Source organism: Mesoplodon bidens (genome assembly GCF_964165515.1).
Source record: "Mesoplodon bidens genome assembly, chromosome: 4".
NCBI classification, from domain to species: Eukaryota; Metazoa; Chordata; class Mammalia; order Artiodactyla; family Ziphiidae; genus Mesoplodon; species Mesoplodon bidens.
This window is the reverse complement of record NC_138160.1, coordinates 46,614,831-46,629,757: the sequence shown is the minus strand read 5'-3', so window position 1 is coordinate 46,629,757 and position 14,927 is coordinate 46,614,831. Positions and strand designations below refer to the sequence as shown.

Below are 14,927 nucleotides of genomic sequence, written 5' to 3'. Positions count from 1 at the left end.
ATATATGTCCATGCCTCTCTCTCGCTTTGTCACAGCTTACCCTTCCCCCTCCCCATATCCTCAAGTCCATTCTCAAGTAGGTCTGTGTCTTTATTCCTGTTTTACCCCTAGGTTCTTCATGATTTTTTTTTATTTTCTTAAATTCTATATATATGTGTTAGCATACGGTATTTGTTTCTCTTTCTGACTTACTTCACTCTGTATGACAGACTCTAGGTCTATCCACCTCATTACAAATAGCTCAATTTCCTTTCTTTTTATGGCTGAGTAATATTCCATTGTATATATGTGCCACATCTTCTTTATCCATTCATCCGATGATGGACACTTAGGTTGTTTCCATCTCTGGGCTATTGTAAATAGAGCTGCAATGAACATTTTGGTACATGACTCTTTTTGAATTATGGTTTTCTCAGGGTATATGCCCAGGAGTGGGATTGCTGGGTCATATGGTAGTTCTATTTGTAGTTTTTTAAGGAACCTCCATACTGTTCTCCATAGTGGCTGTACCAATTCACATTCCCACCAGCAGTGCAAGAGTGTTCCCTTTTCTCCACACCCTCTCCAGCATTTATTGTTTCTAGATTTTTTGTTGATGGCCATTCTGACTGGTGTGAGATGATAGCTCACTGTAGTTTTGATTTGCATTTCTCTAATGATTAATGATGCTGAGCATTCTTTCATGGTACCTAAATAGACATTTCTCCAAAGAAGATATACAGACTGCCAACAAACACAATCACCCTTTAGATCCACCTAGTGTTTCTACAACTCCTTTGAAGGGGGCAGTTTATCCTTCTAATCCACATGAAGGTTAGTTTTTTGTATTAAGACTGTGAACTAAGAATGTCACCTGTCATATCAGTAAACAAAAGATGTTGCAGCCATCAAGACATTACAGCTGCCCCCGGATGGTGCACCTGGAGGAGCCTCAGGATGAGAAGCACAGGATACTGGCGCCAAACAGCTGAGGTGCATATCAAAGTGATGATTTTTGTAATCCCAGACTCTTACATCTTCCCATACATAGAAAAGTGCTAAATTCCTTGAGATATCTGGTTGTTTTTAATTAACAGTAATCTTTTGATGTTCTGAATACCTGGTCTTTGATGCAAAAACTCTGGTATATACTGGCTCCTGTGTCCTGGGCTTAAGTCCTCAGTTTTTCCACTGAATAAAACATAACTCTCAACCTTTAGGTAGTGCATATTTTTTCAGTTGATAGGACTGATTAAAATTCCTTTTAAAATGTAAACATAGGAAGAAAGAGGAGTAAGACAGAAGCCCATTCTACCTTGCATAACTCATCACTGAAGACTGGTTTACCAGGCTAGCTTAGCTAAGTGATCCGATGGGGGTAGTGGAGGACAGGCTTGGTGCATTCTGACAACAGAGGTGGAGGCTGAGAGACCTGGGAAGACTGGGATGGAGGAAGCAGTGTGAGTGAGTAGGTGCTGGGAACAGAAGTCAAGAAGGGAAGAGTTAAGGGATCAAAACACAAATAAATAAATATAATTAATTATAATACATAATTTTAGCTGTTCAGGAAAAGAAACAATTATTTAAGAAGAGGACTAAAACTTGAGGCTGAGAGAAGTATTAAGGGATTAAGAAAGCATTGTTTGCAGAGCCTAAGGAGAAAGAAAATATTTGTTAAAAATTAAAATGGAAACTGATATAGTGTAGTCCCAGTTAATACTTTATGGCAAAAATAGAGATCCAAAGGAGAATTGGAGGAGTATGGAAGCACTTTCAAAGTGCGCCTGTGAGCTTCCTGTCTAATGACAAAAACATAACATGATGTTCTCCTGCTGTTCTAGCATAGATTGATGGTGGCTGTCTCAACTAAGCAGATGGCCTGCATGAGAACCAGAGTGTAGACATAGGTATTTTACTCTGCTCCTTACAAGGTCCAGAAGAGCATTTAGCAGATGTGTCCCATCAATGTGCTCTGTAGAATTCCATCTTGTAACCTAGAACTTGTTCACCAAGTTCCAGGAAGTCACCATTTATATTGAAAGAGAAAAAAGGAAGTTCTCCTAAAAAGATACATAGACACTATCTTTATAACCTCAGGGTAGGAAAGAATATATTAAAAGTTATAGAAATCACAAACCATAGATGAAAAGAATGATGATTGACTCCATTAAAATTAATAACATTTGTGAAAGAAAAGACATCATACAACTCACTGTGAATTTTATGATCAGCTTCAGCAGAAAATAGCATTGTAAAACACCACTCTACAAAAATATCTTGTTGTATTGTATTTATAGACTAACTTGGAATGAATTACTATGTTGATAATATTCACGTACATTCATGAACATGATATAATTTTCCATTTATATGGGTATTTGTTTATGTTTTTTAAATATAGTTTTACATGTTTTTCCATAAGCTCTTACACCTTTTATTAGATTTATTTATTCCTATGCATAAAATGTATTTTGTTACTATTGTAGATATTTTAAAATATATTTTCTAATTGTCATTTGTATATAGGAATTCAAAATTATATATGTAGCATTTTTAGTTCTAGTGGTTTCTCTATGGGTTATTTTAGGTTTTTATTTCACAAATATATTGTCTGTGAATAATGACAATTTTCTTAATGTCTTTCCATGGTAGTTAATGAGGCTTGTCTCCTTCATACACATTCTATCTTTCTGAATGATAGCTCTTAATTTTGTTCACCAAAGCCACAACTAGATTTTCTAAATTCCTTTGTAAGTGGAGATGCTGCGGGTATACAGTTCTGACAAATGTGTCATAAGTAGAAAATGGCTAGGAATCTTTGGGTGTTCTAAAAGGGGCAGATTAACTTGGCATCCTAACTTTTGCCTTTTGCCCTTTGCCTGGAATGTGTATGTGATGCCTAGGAGTGCAGCAGCTATCTTGTGAACATGAAGACAAAAGTCATACACTGAGGATGACAGAATGGAAAGATAAGAGATGCCTGATGACATTCCATAATTCTGTAAAAGCCTGGGACTACCTACTTCTAGACCTGTTCTAGAAAGTGAGAAAAATAAACCCACATTTGTTTAAGTGTCTATAGAGGTTTAAAAGACAGCTGAACAAATATGCTTTTAATTTCTTAGCTTTTATTTATTTTATCCTATTTTGGTGTTTTGTTCTATTTTGTTTTCCTCTTTCTAAACTGACTCAATCTCAATTACTTTTTAAGTTGGATAATGAATATAACTTTTTAAAGTATTTAAAAAATAATTGTAAAATAGATAGCTAGTGGGAAGCAGCTGCATAGCACAGGGAAATCAGCTCGGTGTTTTCGACTACCTAGATGGGTGAGTTAGGGAGGGTGGGAGGGAGGTGCAAGAGGGAGGGGATATGGGGATATATGTGTACATATAGCTGATTCACTTTGTTATACAGCAGAAACTAACACAACATTGTAAAGCAATTATACTCCAATAAAGTTGTTAAAAAATAATTTTTAAAAGGCAAACAGTGGGCATAATCTTCACAACAAGGTAAATGTAGAAAGGATGTCATATATTTGTATATGAGTTCATTTATCAATTGAGAATTAAGGTTGGCTGAATATATTTACTCAATTTGTATTACAGAAGCCAGTAAAGATTAATTTATTTTTAAAACAGGAATCAGTAAGGAAAGAGTCACAGCCCTTCATCTTTTGTTAAGTATATATGCAAATCACATGCATACTCGCTTGGTTATTGATTATCATATAAAAGACAGTACAGCATAGTGTTTAAGAGTATGGGTTTTGTATTCTGTCAGCTTTGTTTCAAATCCTTGTGCAACTATGTTCAGCTGTGTGACCTTAGACAAGTCACTTAGCCACCCCTTCCATAATGATGTCAGAGTCTGTCGGGGAGAATACCACAGACACACCAAAATATGGTTGGATATTGAGTGATGTGAATAAGATAAAGTAGGACTGGAGATTATGACTCTAGGTTTGATCAGTGTGCTGTAGAATAAATAATGTAAGTTTTGGAGCCAAACCTGAACCAGAAACACTGCATTAAAATGATCCCATAACCAACAATATTTGGCCTTGATTTTTTTTTCTTTCCTTTTTTTTTTTTTACAAAACATTTTATAAATATTTTTACAAAATGTATACAAAGCAATTTCAAGTGAGACATACTATACAAATGAAGGTATTTAAGCAAATAAAGCCCACACCACACTGACAGTGAGTGACGCGTCCTCTTTAAGTCAGTCTGTAAGGCCTCCCTAATCTAACAAAGTCTGCTAAATTCTTCAGTGCTAAAATAGTTCTTCTTTGTAATTGCCAGTTTAAAATTTGCTTTATCTTTAGGCAGTACTTAAGGACACAGAAAGTCAAATGCTTAATAACAAATTCACACTTTTCCACAACAACAGAAAAAAAAAAGAAAGAAAGAAAAGAAAATGATTTTTGTTACTGAGTATGAGTAGCTCTAAAACTTAACTTTGACTAATGAATCTGAACAACTGAATGTTGGCCATCCGAGGCTGAGCTCTCACCCTCCACCAGAGGGGCCTCGACATGCGAGTTATGACCTAATCACAGGAGTAAAAGACATTTCATAATCGTCATTTGTCATTACCTAGAATCTTTCCTCCATAAAAAGTAAACTTACATACAAGGACACAAAAATGTACAAGTTTCATTTTGGTAAATTAGGCTCTCCGTTTTCTAGACAAGTGTCAAGGCTTTAAAAACCCTTTAAGATGGTATATCGAAAAGTTGGGACTGGGGTGGCACGGCAGGGTAGGGAAGAAAGAGAGGTGACAAATGTACATGGAGCTTATCTTGTCTCTTAAGAATTCCACTGATTCAGTAATTAATGTAACTCATCAGTAGCTTCCATGAAGGCTTCTAGGTATAAATTTCCACAATGAGAAGAATTTGATCAGGAGGGACCATCTTTAAGTCTTGCTAGGAATTAGGGGAGCATGAGCCCTAAGAGAAGAGCCTATGAAATCATGGGGTTCAGGGCAGGGTGTTACCCCAGGGCTACCCAAACAGAAAGTTCCAACTGGCAATACCAACTTATCTTTCTAATATGTTACAATACAGGAAAAAGGGGAAATCTGCAACTTGGACATTGGCACAAATAAGGAAAACATGGTAACCGTAAAATGGCCCAGATTTTCCAATTTCTATTGGCTCAGGGGTGGGAGTGGGGAGAAGGTATTTTGCTTTTGTGAAGACTGGCTGTCTCACAGGGTTTCTCTCTTTGGGGGGACTAAGGAGCAGGGAGAGTCTAGGTCTTCTGTTACTGTGTTTTCTAGTAATCAGAAGCCTTCCTTTCCATTGCAGGCCGACCTGGAAGAGAAATGCCCAACATGATGACAGTGGGGTCATCCCCATTCTGGGGATGGCCAGCAGCGGATCTTGGCAACATGTTAGAGCAAAGACCAGTGGGTGTGCCTCTAAAGCTAGAGAGATGGACAGAATAAATGAGAGCCCGTGCACATAACAGGGAGGGTGAGTGTGTACACACTGTTGCCAAAATGACCTCTGAATCTGAACAGCCCAGACACATGCACGCACACATGTATGTAAGAGGGTACATACAAAATACCATATGTAGCTTTCCCAATGCTAGGAGATACTGATGGTTACAATGACATTGAGAACGAAAGTGCCAACAGAAACGGGATGACCTGGGGCGGGTATACAAGAAAGGAAACTGGGGAAAGCTCCCTGAAAAGAAATATAAATAAATAAAGCAATAAGTCACATTCACGAACATGAACATGGGCCAAACACAAACTATGGCAGGGAATGTCCTTTGGCTCTCAAGTGGGAATCCCGGGTCTCAGATCTTTCCTCTCAGTGGTGGGCTGGCTGGTTACCTTTGGTTTGTCTGTGTTTTGGTAATGATTGCTGCCAGGGGTGACTACTGTTCTCAGACAACAAGAAGCAGAAACAAGGCCAAAGTCCCCTTAACGTTTAAACTGAAAAATTACAACATAGTTTTCAAATGAAAATACTTTTGACGCTTGCCTATTTGTTGTGGGAGGGGTGCAAAGAGAGGTTAAATGGAACAAAACCCAGCAACCAACAAAAACATACATCGTATGCTGCCTAGATCCAATTATAGAATGCAAAACGCTTGTTTTTTCTCAATAGTTAACATACATATGCTTTTACATATATACATATTATATTCCTCATGGCTCTATCCCGGCCTCCCCTGTACACTGGGCCACTTGATTGGTTTCCATTTTCTTTTATTTCGCCTGGTGAGATGCTCTCAAGTCCTGCTGTCACAACGCAAAACAAAGTACTCCCTAGATGAGACTCAAGGCGGATATGATGAAGAGGTGAGGTTTTGCTCCGGGAGCATCAGAAAAGCACTTGAACGATGAACAGGAAGCCCTGCTTGTGCGCTATAGGGGCTCACGCCAGGGCCGTGGGTCCTGGCAGAGCAGCCAGGACTAACTGCTCAGAGACGGCCAAGGGGAGAGCCATGTGGTCTCCCGGCCCATGACACCCCAAGACCCCCCCAAAGCCAAAATTTGGAGATGCAGTGGGATATTCTTTAAAAAGTATCTTCTATCAGTCCTGTTCGATTTTCTTTAATAAGTCTGTTCTTTTCAAATGACTTATGATTGTCAGAATTTTACCCAGGGCCTAGGGTACTGTGATCCCATTGAGTTACAGTGTTTAAAAAAAATAAAACAAATGAACAAAAACAAACAAAAAAATGACTATAAGCACTTTCAAAACACTTGAAATGTGTAGGGCCTATCAGACTGCTTTCTAACAAGGATCAGTTTTACTAAAGGATCTCCCTGTAACCACGACGAGTATTGCTCTTAAACAAAGAATGGGACTGAGATTAGAAAGAATAAGCTGTGATGAAAGATCAAGCAGGCTGGAGACAGGAGACCATTTCCACTGCTTTTGCCAGGAAAGAATGTAACTTGTCCGGGGCGGGGTCTCGTGGGGCAGGTTGGGGAGGACTGCGGCTATTAACACTCTAGGATACTATTTACAGCTGCTTCTAAAATGGAGTCAGTTTCTACAATGCCTTCACTGTGGTCCGGGATGAACTTTTCCAGGCAGTTTTCCTGCGAAGCCATTGGAGAAAAGTTGGGGAAATCTAACTCAACAGAGCCGCTAACCGTGGGGTCACTCTGGGGCTGCCGCCCCGCCTTTTTGAGTTCCAAGATGTTCTTAAATGTTGTTTCTAAACTCTTAGTGAGCTGGAGATCAGGCTGGGGCTCGGCTGACCCTTTCATGATGTCTGTGTGTAAAACTTCATTCTTTGGAGAATTCCGCAGAGTCTTGTCCTGGAAGGAGCTATTACACGTCATCTCCAGGTGCGAATCTACTAGGAGGCTTGAGAGTTTGCTCTCAGGACCGTGATCTGGTCTGGACGAGTTTTTCCGGTGCCCCTCAGGGCCGGGAGAGCACTCGCTGCCTTTCACGGAGTCTTTTCGGCTGGTTTTCTCTTCAGATGCACTCCGGTACTGAACTGAGCCCATTTTGTCAAATTTCAGTGCTCTGCCGAGGCATTCGGTTTTTTTAGCAACGTTTCCTTCTGCGGAGACCACGATGTGATTAGGCACTAGATGAAACTGGTCATGATTCGTTGGTTCTGTCATGCCTGGTTTGGCTCTGTCTCTGCTCTGGGCCTTGGCCGTCAGATGCACAGAACTGGTTGTTTTACTGCCATGCTGGTCACTCCTGCCAAACTGTGTCTCATGAGCAGCTTTATTATCAAGTTTGAAGGAACAACAGAAATCAGCCTGAAAGCCCTCTTCAGGTTTCATACTCCAAGGTCACTTCAGACAGTCTCCGCAAAGCCATAGTCCCTGAACCCTGGCGGGAGCTCTCCTCTGCTTTTACTCTGGCGTTTCTTACCGGGGTCTACAAGTGCCAGATGCTTGTCCCGGGACAGAGAAGCTCTTTCCTCTTGGTTGAACATTCTGTCGATCATCACCATCTCAGCAGAGGGATTGATCCGCATGGCATCTTCCAGGAGCAGGCATCTGTACTTGTTAAGCATGGCTTGAGTCCTTTTTAGGAGCTGAGTGGCAACTGTTTCAAATTCATTGTCAACTTTCCTCAGGTCTTCCTCTGTGGGCATGGAGCCCTGGCACACATGGTAGGAGAGCAGCCTTTGCACTGCGTCACTGAGTGATCGGAACTGACTTTTATCAGGTATCACCGTGTGGGTTTGGTCCCTCTGTAACTGCTGGAGAATGAAAGCTCCTTTAGTTAGCTGTTTTGCAGCAGGCCTCTTTTGTCCTCCCGAATGACTATCCACCTGCACAGCTGGCTGGCCAGGAGATGATCCAACGACTTTTTCCTGCTGTGGTTGTGTGGTTCCTAAGGACACCGGTATAACTTTGCTTCCAGAATCCTGTCCTGGCAGTGCGGTGCTCAAGAGGCCTGGGATGGGCGCTTGCCTCAGGCCATCTGCAGTCTTGGAAGCAGAAATGGGGGAAGTCTGATTCAAACTTTTTTTCGGAGCCTGACAGAAGAACTGTTGCTGGCTTCCTGCTCCAGGTGTGTTACTGAAGGTGCTAGTAGATTTGGAAGAAGGAACTGGAAGACGATGAGACACACTGACCGGTACTGGAGTCCTGTTTGGCTGGGTCAGCTGATCTCCCGTAAAGTTTGATCCTGATGCACCAGACTGAACTGCAGCCCCAAGACTAGGATGGGCAGTGCTGGATGAGCTGACAACAGGGAACCGACTAGGTCCTGACATGCTTGTCACCGAGGGCATGGCGGCAAAGCCAGGTCTTCCTTGGGAGATGCTGCTCTGCCCAGGGGACAGGTGCAAGACGGTTGGCGATGCCTGCTGCAAGGGCATCTGCCCACCAACGATCTGAGGAGAGGCATGATTGACTATCACTGGACTTCCAGAGGTGGCGAACGTCTGCCCAGACACTAACTGGACGGCGGTATTCTGGTTGTTCAGCATCTGTCCAGAATATGGTTGGTTGGTCCTGAGCATGTTGGAAGAGTTTCTGTTCAACATGACATGCTCTGAGGTCACTTGGCCAGAAATGAGCTGAGAGGGTTGAGTCTGAAGAAGTTGCCCATTTATGGTCTGGACGTGGTGTACCGAGTTGGAACTGATGGAAAGGCTTGTAGGTATGAGGAACTGACTCTGGGGTGTGTGAGGCTGGCCCATGGGAGAATGAATAACAATACTGCCCCCAGCGCTGCTCACGGCCTGCGAGGTGACCGGCTTCCTTGTGTTCTGTTGGTTTACAATGTTCACCGACATGTGCGGACCAACCACTGAGCCCTGGGGTGAGCTCGCAGAGGCAAACGAGATCCCTGGCTGAACATGGTGCTGCTGTATTCCCAAATTGTTCACATTGTATGTGTTTTGCTGACCCATTTGGATAGGCTTTGGCTGGATATTAATTGGGACTTTATTTGAATTTGGTGCAAGACCCCTTTGTATGATGATGTTATGCACAGGTAAAGATGTTTGGAAATTTGTGCTATTAAATGGAACGGTAACAGGCTGTGCTACTGGACTGGAACTGGAGTTCCCAAACAAGGAGTTGCCATTAGGAGTCTGTCTGTGAACCAGAAGCCCTCCACTCACATTTGATGGGGCTTGTTGCCCACTACCCTTCAATATGATTTGAGATCCATCTAGGTTATTAATAGTCATCATGGAAGGTTGATTACCAAATGACCCAATTAACTGTATTTGACCAGAACCACTAATCTGACTGTTATTAGACAAATGCTGGCTGGGCACACTGATCCCCACATGGTGCATAAAGCCATGGTGCACACCCACTGTATTGCTTGCAAACGATGTGCCAACAGGCACATGAGTCACCCCTATAGGCTGCAGCGTCTGACCTGAGTAATTAGAAATATTAGAAGCCTGAGTAAAGGATGCTGATGAAGAGGGATGAAGCTGAGCTTGTGCAAACTGTTGGCTTGAACCTATACTGGCGTCCAGATATGCCTCTTCTGCCAATGTCTGTTCAGTGATATTGGCCTCCTGCAAGGATTTCTGAAGAATGTCGAAAGGTTGGTCCTCACTGAGATCAGGAAGAGGAGAAGACTCAAGTTCATCTTCAAGAAACTGAAGGCTACTTGAAAGTGGCAGTCCATCACTGGGCCCTTCTCCAAGCTGGCTGCTTACAGCTTTGAGGGATGACTTAGGATCAGCATTACTAGAGTTGGCGAAAATTGAATTTGAATTGGCTGCAGAATATCCTGCATTAGTCAAGTCCTCATTGCTCGATTTATTACTAGGTCCATGTAGAAAATAGTTCAATGTCTGGGGGTCTCCAGTAAGATCAAGGAGACACGAGTCATCATCATCATCCATGACAACGTCATGAAAAAACAGTGCCTTGTCAACGGGGTTTCTGCGCCATCGCACCAGGGGCGGCGGCGGCGGCGGCGGGCGCGGGGCGCGGGGCGCGGGCGCGGGAGCTCCCGGCCGAGCGGCGCCGGCCACACGCGCTCCGCTCTCTCTCTTGCTCACCCCCGCGCCGGGCGGCGGGCGCCCGCTCCCCGCGCCCGCCCGGCCTTCATGCTCTGCGCCCGGGCAAACCGCTCGCCTGCTCGTCTACCTCCAAACTTCGGTTCTCGCCCCACAATCCCGGATATCTTTTTTTTTCTTTTTCCTCTATTTCCTGTGCCTCAATCATTTAAAATTTTTATTGAAGTATAGTATGGTTGATTTACAATGTCGTGTTAGTTTCAAGTGTCCAGCAAAGTGAAAGTGATTCAGTGATTACATATATGTGTGTGTATATATATATATATATATATATATATATATATATATATTCTTTTTCATATTCTTTTTCATTACAGGTTATTACAAAATATTGACTATAGTTCCCTGTGCTATAACAGTAGGGTCCTTGATAGGTTATCTATTTTATATATGGTAGTGTGTCTCTGTTAATCCCAAACTCCTAAGTTATCCCCCCCACCACACTCTTTCCCTTTTGGTAAATATGTTTGTTTCCTATGTCTGTGAGTCAGTTTCTGTTCTGTAAATAAGTTCATTTGTAACATATTTTAGATGCCACATATAAGTGATATATGGTATTTGTCTTTCTCTGACTTACTTCTTCCTGTGCCTCAGTCTTAAAAACTAAACTAACATATGAACTTATTTTGTTGAAGGTTAATCTTGGCTTGCCTTGGGAAGTAATATGTTCTTCAGGGAAAAGCACAGAATATCTAGTTGGAGTCCTTATACCACTGCTTACTCACTCCATAGTCTTGGGCAGGTTACAGGGCTCTGTGAACTTCAGTTTATTCACGTATGATTTCTAATGTTACTTGCTTTAACTACTTTGTAGAATTTTCATGAAGATCGAATAAAATAATTCCCATGCAAGTTTTTTGGAGCACTACTCAAATGTCACATGTCACATAGCATTTAGCCCCATGATAGGTTTATAGGATATTCTCAATAAAAAAATCAGATTATTGACTTCTGGCTCCTTTCTTGTTTTTTTTTTTTTTTTTTTGGCTGTATGTGGGCCTCTCACTGTTGTGGCCTCTCCCCTTGTGGAGCACAGGCTCTGGACGCCAGGCTCAGCGGCCATGGCTCACGGGCCCAGCCGCTCCACAGCATGTGGGACCTTCCCGAACCGGGGCACGAACCCGTGTCCCCTGCATCGGCAGGCGGACTCTCAACCACTGCGCCACCAGGGAAGCCCTCCTTTCTTGTTTTTATGTTAGAGTTAGTTGCTAAAATAATTTACCTTAAAAGATGTAGCATCCTGAAATGTCCAATAGGTTTGACCTCTATGATTTCTATATTGCTACATCATTTTTATTCTATACTGAACTTTCAGGTTTCAAGGCATGAAACACGTAATATTAGAATAACCCAAATCACAGCTCATCAAAGAGGGAAAAAAGGTTTTGACCAACTTGTCTCAACTACATTTCAGTATCCTATTTCTCATGAGGCTCAACCAACAATTAAAATATCCAGTTTGTACCTGTCTTGTCATTACCAGCTGACAACAAAACTGAGCTCTATTATTCTGAGCTTGTAAAATATTCTCAGCTCTTAGTTTTCTCATATAATTCAGCTAAATAACGTGCATCTATTAGGGATCATCATTAATACCCCACCTAAAATTAAACAACACTGTTTGTTCATAATAATTATTCAGTCCCATGAAAGCTACTGTTGAAATATGTGATAGAATTTCCTACCCATGAGAATTATTTGCATATGAAATTATCTTCAAAGTGAGATATTAGTATCACTGAAGCTCATATCCCATAAACTAGCCTGGAATTCTCCCCAGTCACTCACTGTAGGAAATAACCTGGTGTAGATTTCAAAAAATGAGAACAAAAATACAATTCCTGTTTCTCACATCTCCCATACCGAGGAGAATTAGAAGCAGAGTATGGAAAGAGAATTTTAAAGTTATTGATTGTGAATGACTGTTCCTTACAGAGGAAAAGAGATGTTAAATGGCCAATGATAAGATTTCAAGTAGATGATTCTCCACTCTTTTTCTTTTTTGAATTTTATTGTACTTATTTTTTTATACAGTAGGTTCTTATTAGTCATGAATTTTATCCACATCAGTGTACACATGTCAATACCAATCTCCAAATTCATCACCCCCCTACGCCCACCCCCCCGTGACTTTCCTCCTTGGTGTCCATACGTTTGTCCTCTACATATGTGTCTCAATTTCTGCCTGGCAAACTTGTTCATATGTACCGTTTTTCTAGGTTCCATATATATGCATTAATATACGATATTTGTTTTTCTCTTTCTGACTTACTTCACTCTGTATGACAGTGTCTAGATTCATCCACAAATCAGCAAATGACCCAATTTCGTTCATTTTTATGGCTGAGTAATATTCCATTGTATATATGTACCACATCTTCTTTATCCATTTGTCTGTTGATGGGCATTTAGGTTGTTCCATGACCTGGCTATTGTAAATAGTGTTGCAATGAACATTGGGGTGGATGTGTCTTTTTGAATGATGGTTTTCTCTGGGTATATGCCCAGTAGTGGGATTGCTGGATCATATAGTAATTCTATGTTTAGTTTTTTAAGGAACCGCCATAATGTTCTCCATAGTGGCTGTATGAATTTACATTCCCGCCAACAGTGCAAGAGGGTTCCCTTTTCTCCACACCCTCTCCAGCATTTATTGTTTGTAGATTTTCTGATGAAACCCATTCTAACTGGTGTGAGGTGATACCTCACTGTAGTTTTGATTTGCATTTCTCTAATAATTAGTGATGTTGAGCATCCTTTCATGTGTTTGTTGGCAATCTGTATATCTTCTTTGGAGAAATGTCTATTTAGGTCTTCTGCCCATTTTTGGATTGGGTTTTTTGGTTTTTTAATATTGAGCTGCATGAGCTGTTTATATATTTTGGAGATTAATCCTTTGTCCATTGATTTGTTGGCAAATATTTTCTGCCATTCTGAGGGTTGTCTTTTCATCTTGTTTATGGTTTCCTTTGTTGTGCAAAAGCTGTTAAGTTTCATTAAGTCCCATTTGTTTATGTTTGTTTTTATTTCCATTACTCTACGAGGTGGATCAAAACAGATCTTCCTCTGATTTACGTCAAAGAGTGTTCTTCCTATATTTTCCTCTAAGAGTTTTATAGTGTCCGGTCTTACATTTAGGTCTCTAATACATTTTGAGTTCATTTGTGTGTATGGTGTTAGGGAGTATTCTAATTTCATTCTTTTACATGTAGTTGTCCAGTTTTCCCAGCACCACTTATTGAAGAGACTGTCTTTTCTCCATTGTATATCCTTGCCTCCTTTGTCATAGATTAGTTGACCATAGGTGCATGGGTTTATCTCTGGGATTTCTAACTTGTTGCATTGATCTATGTTTCTGTTTTTGTGCAAGTACCATATTTTCTTGATTACTGTAGCTCTGTAGTATAGTCTGAAGTCAGGGAGCCTGATTCCTCCAGCTCCATTTTTTTCCCTCAAGACTGCTTTGGCTATTCGGGGTCTTTTGTGTCTCCATACAAATATTAAGATTTTTTTTTCTATTTCCATAAAAAATGCCATTGGTAATTTGATAGGGATTGCATTGAATCTGTAGATTGCTTTGGGTAGTATAGTCATTTTCACAATATTGATTCTTCCAATGCAAGAACATGGTATATCTCTCCATCTGTTGGTATCACCTTTAATTTCTTTCATCAGTGTCTTATAGTTTTCTGCATAAAGGTCCTTTGTCTACCTAGGTAGGTTTATTCCTAGGTATTTTATTCTTTTTGTTGCAATGGTAAATGGGAATGATTCCTTAATTTTTCTTTCAGATTTTTCATCATTAGTGTATAAGAATGCAAGAGATTTCTATGCATTAATTTTGCATCCTGAAACTCTACCAAATTCATTGATTAGCTCTAGCAATTTTTTGGTGGCATCTTTAGGATTCTCTATGTATAGTATCACGTCATCTGCAAACAGTGACAGTTTTACTTCTTTTCCAATTTGTATTCTTTTATTTCTTTTTCTTCTCTGATTGTCATGGCTAGGACCTCCAAACCTATGTTGAGTAATAGTGGTGAGAGTGGACATCCTTGTCTTATTCCTGATCTTAGAGGAAATACTTTCAGTTTTTCACCATTGAGAATGATGTTTGCAGTGGGTTTGTCATATATGGCCTTTATTATGTTGAGGTAGGTTCCCTCTATGCCCACTTTCTGGAAAGTTTTTAACATAAATGGGTGTTGAATTTTGTTGAAAACTTTTTCTGCATCTATTGAGATGATCATATGGTTTTTATTCTTCAGTTTGTTAATATGGTGTATCACATTGATTGATTTGCATATATTGAATAATCCTTGCATCCCTGGGATAAATCCCACTTGATCACAGTGTATGATCCTTTTAATGTGTTGTTGTATTCTGTTTGATAGTATTTTGTTGAGGAGTTTTGCATCTATATTCATCAGTGATATTGGCCTG

At 40.7% G+C, this 14,927-nt stretch overlaps 1 protein-coding gene across 1 annotated transcript; it reads right to left on the bottom strand.

Moving 5' to 3' along the window:
* Positions 1 to 6,697: 6,697 nt before the first annotated feature.
* On the bottom strand, positions 6,698 to 10,542 carry LOC308615935 (BRD4-interacting chromatin-remodeling complex-associated protein-like). Its single transcript, XM_081231818.1, has 2 exons — positions 7,856 to 10,542; positions 6,698 to 7,751 (listed from the first exon to the last, which is right to left on the bottom strand). Exons 1-2 carry the CDS (start codon positions 10,305 to 10,307, stop codon positions 6,961 to 6,963), a joined length of 3,243 nt encoding a protein of 1,080 aa, XP_081087944.1. The 5' UTR covers positions 10,308 to 10,542; the 3' UTR covers positions 6,698 to 6,960.
* Between the last annotated feature and the right edge of the window lie 4,385 nt (positions 10,543 to 14,927).

Excerpts from the sequence above, each read along its gene's own strand:
- LOC308615935 (XM_081231818.1), bottom strand. The coding sequence starts at position 10,307 with ATGGATGATGATGATGACTCGTGTCTCCTTGATCTTACTGGAGACCCC. Across the intron at positions 7,752-7,855 it reads TCTGGCACTTGTAGACCCCG|AGGGCTTTCAGGCTGATTTC; the intron begins GTAAGAAACGCC and ends TGAAACCTGAAG.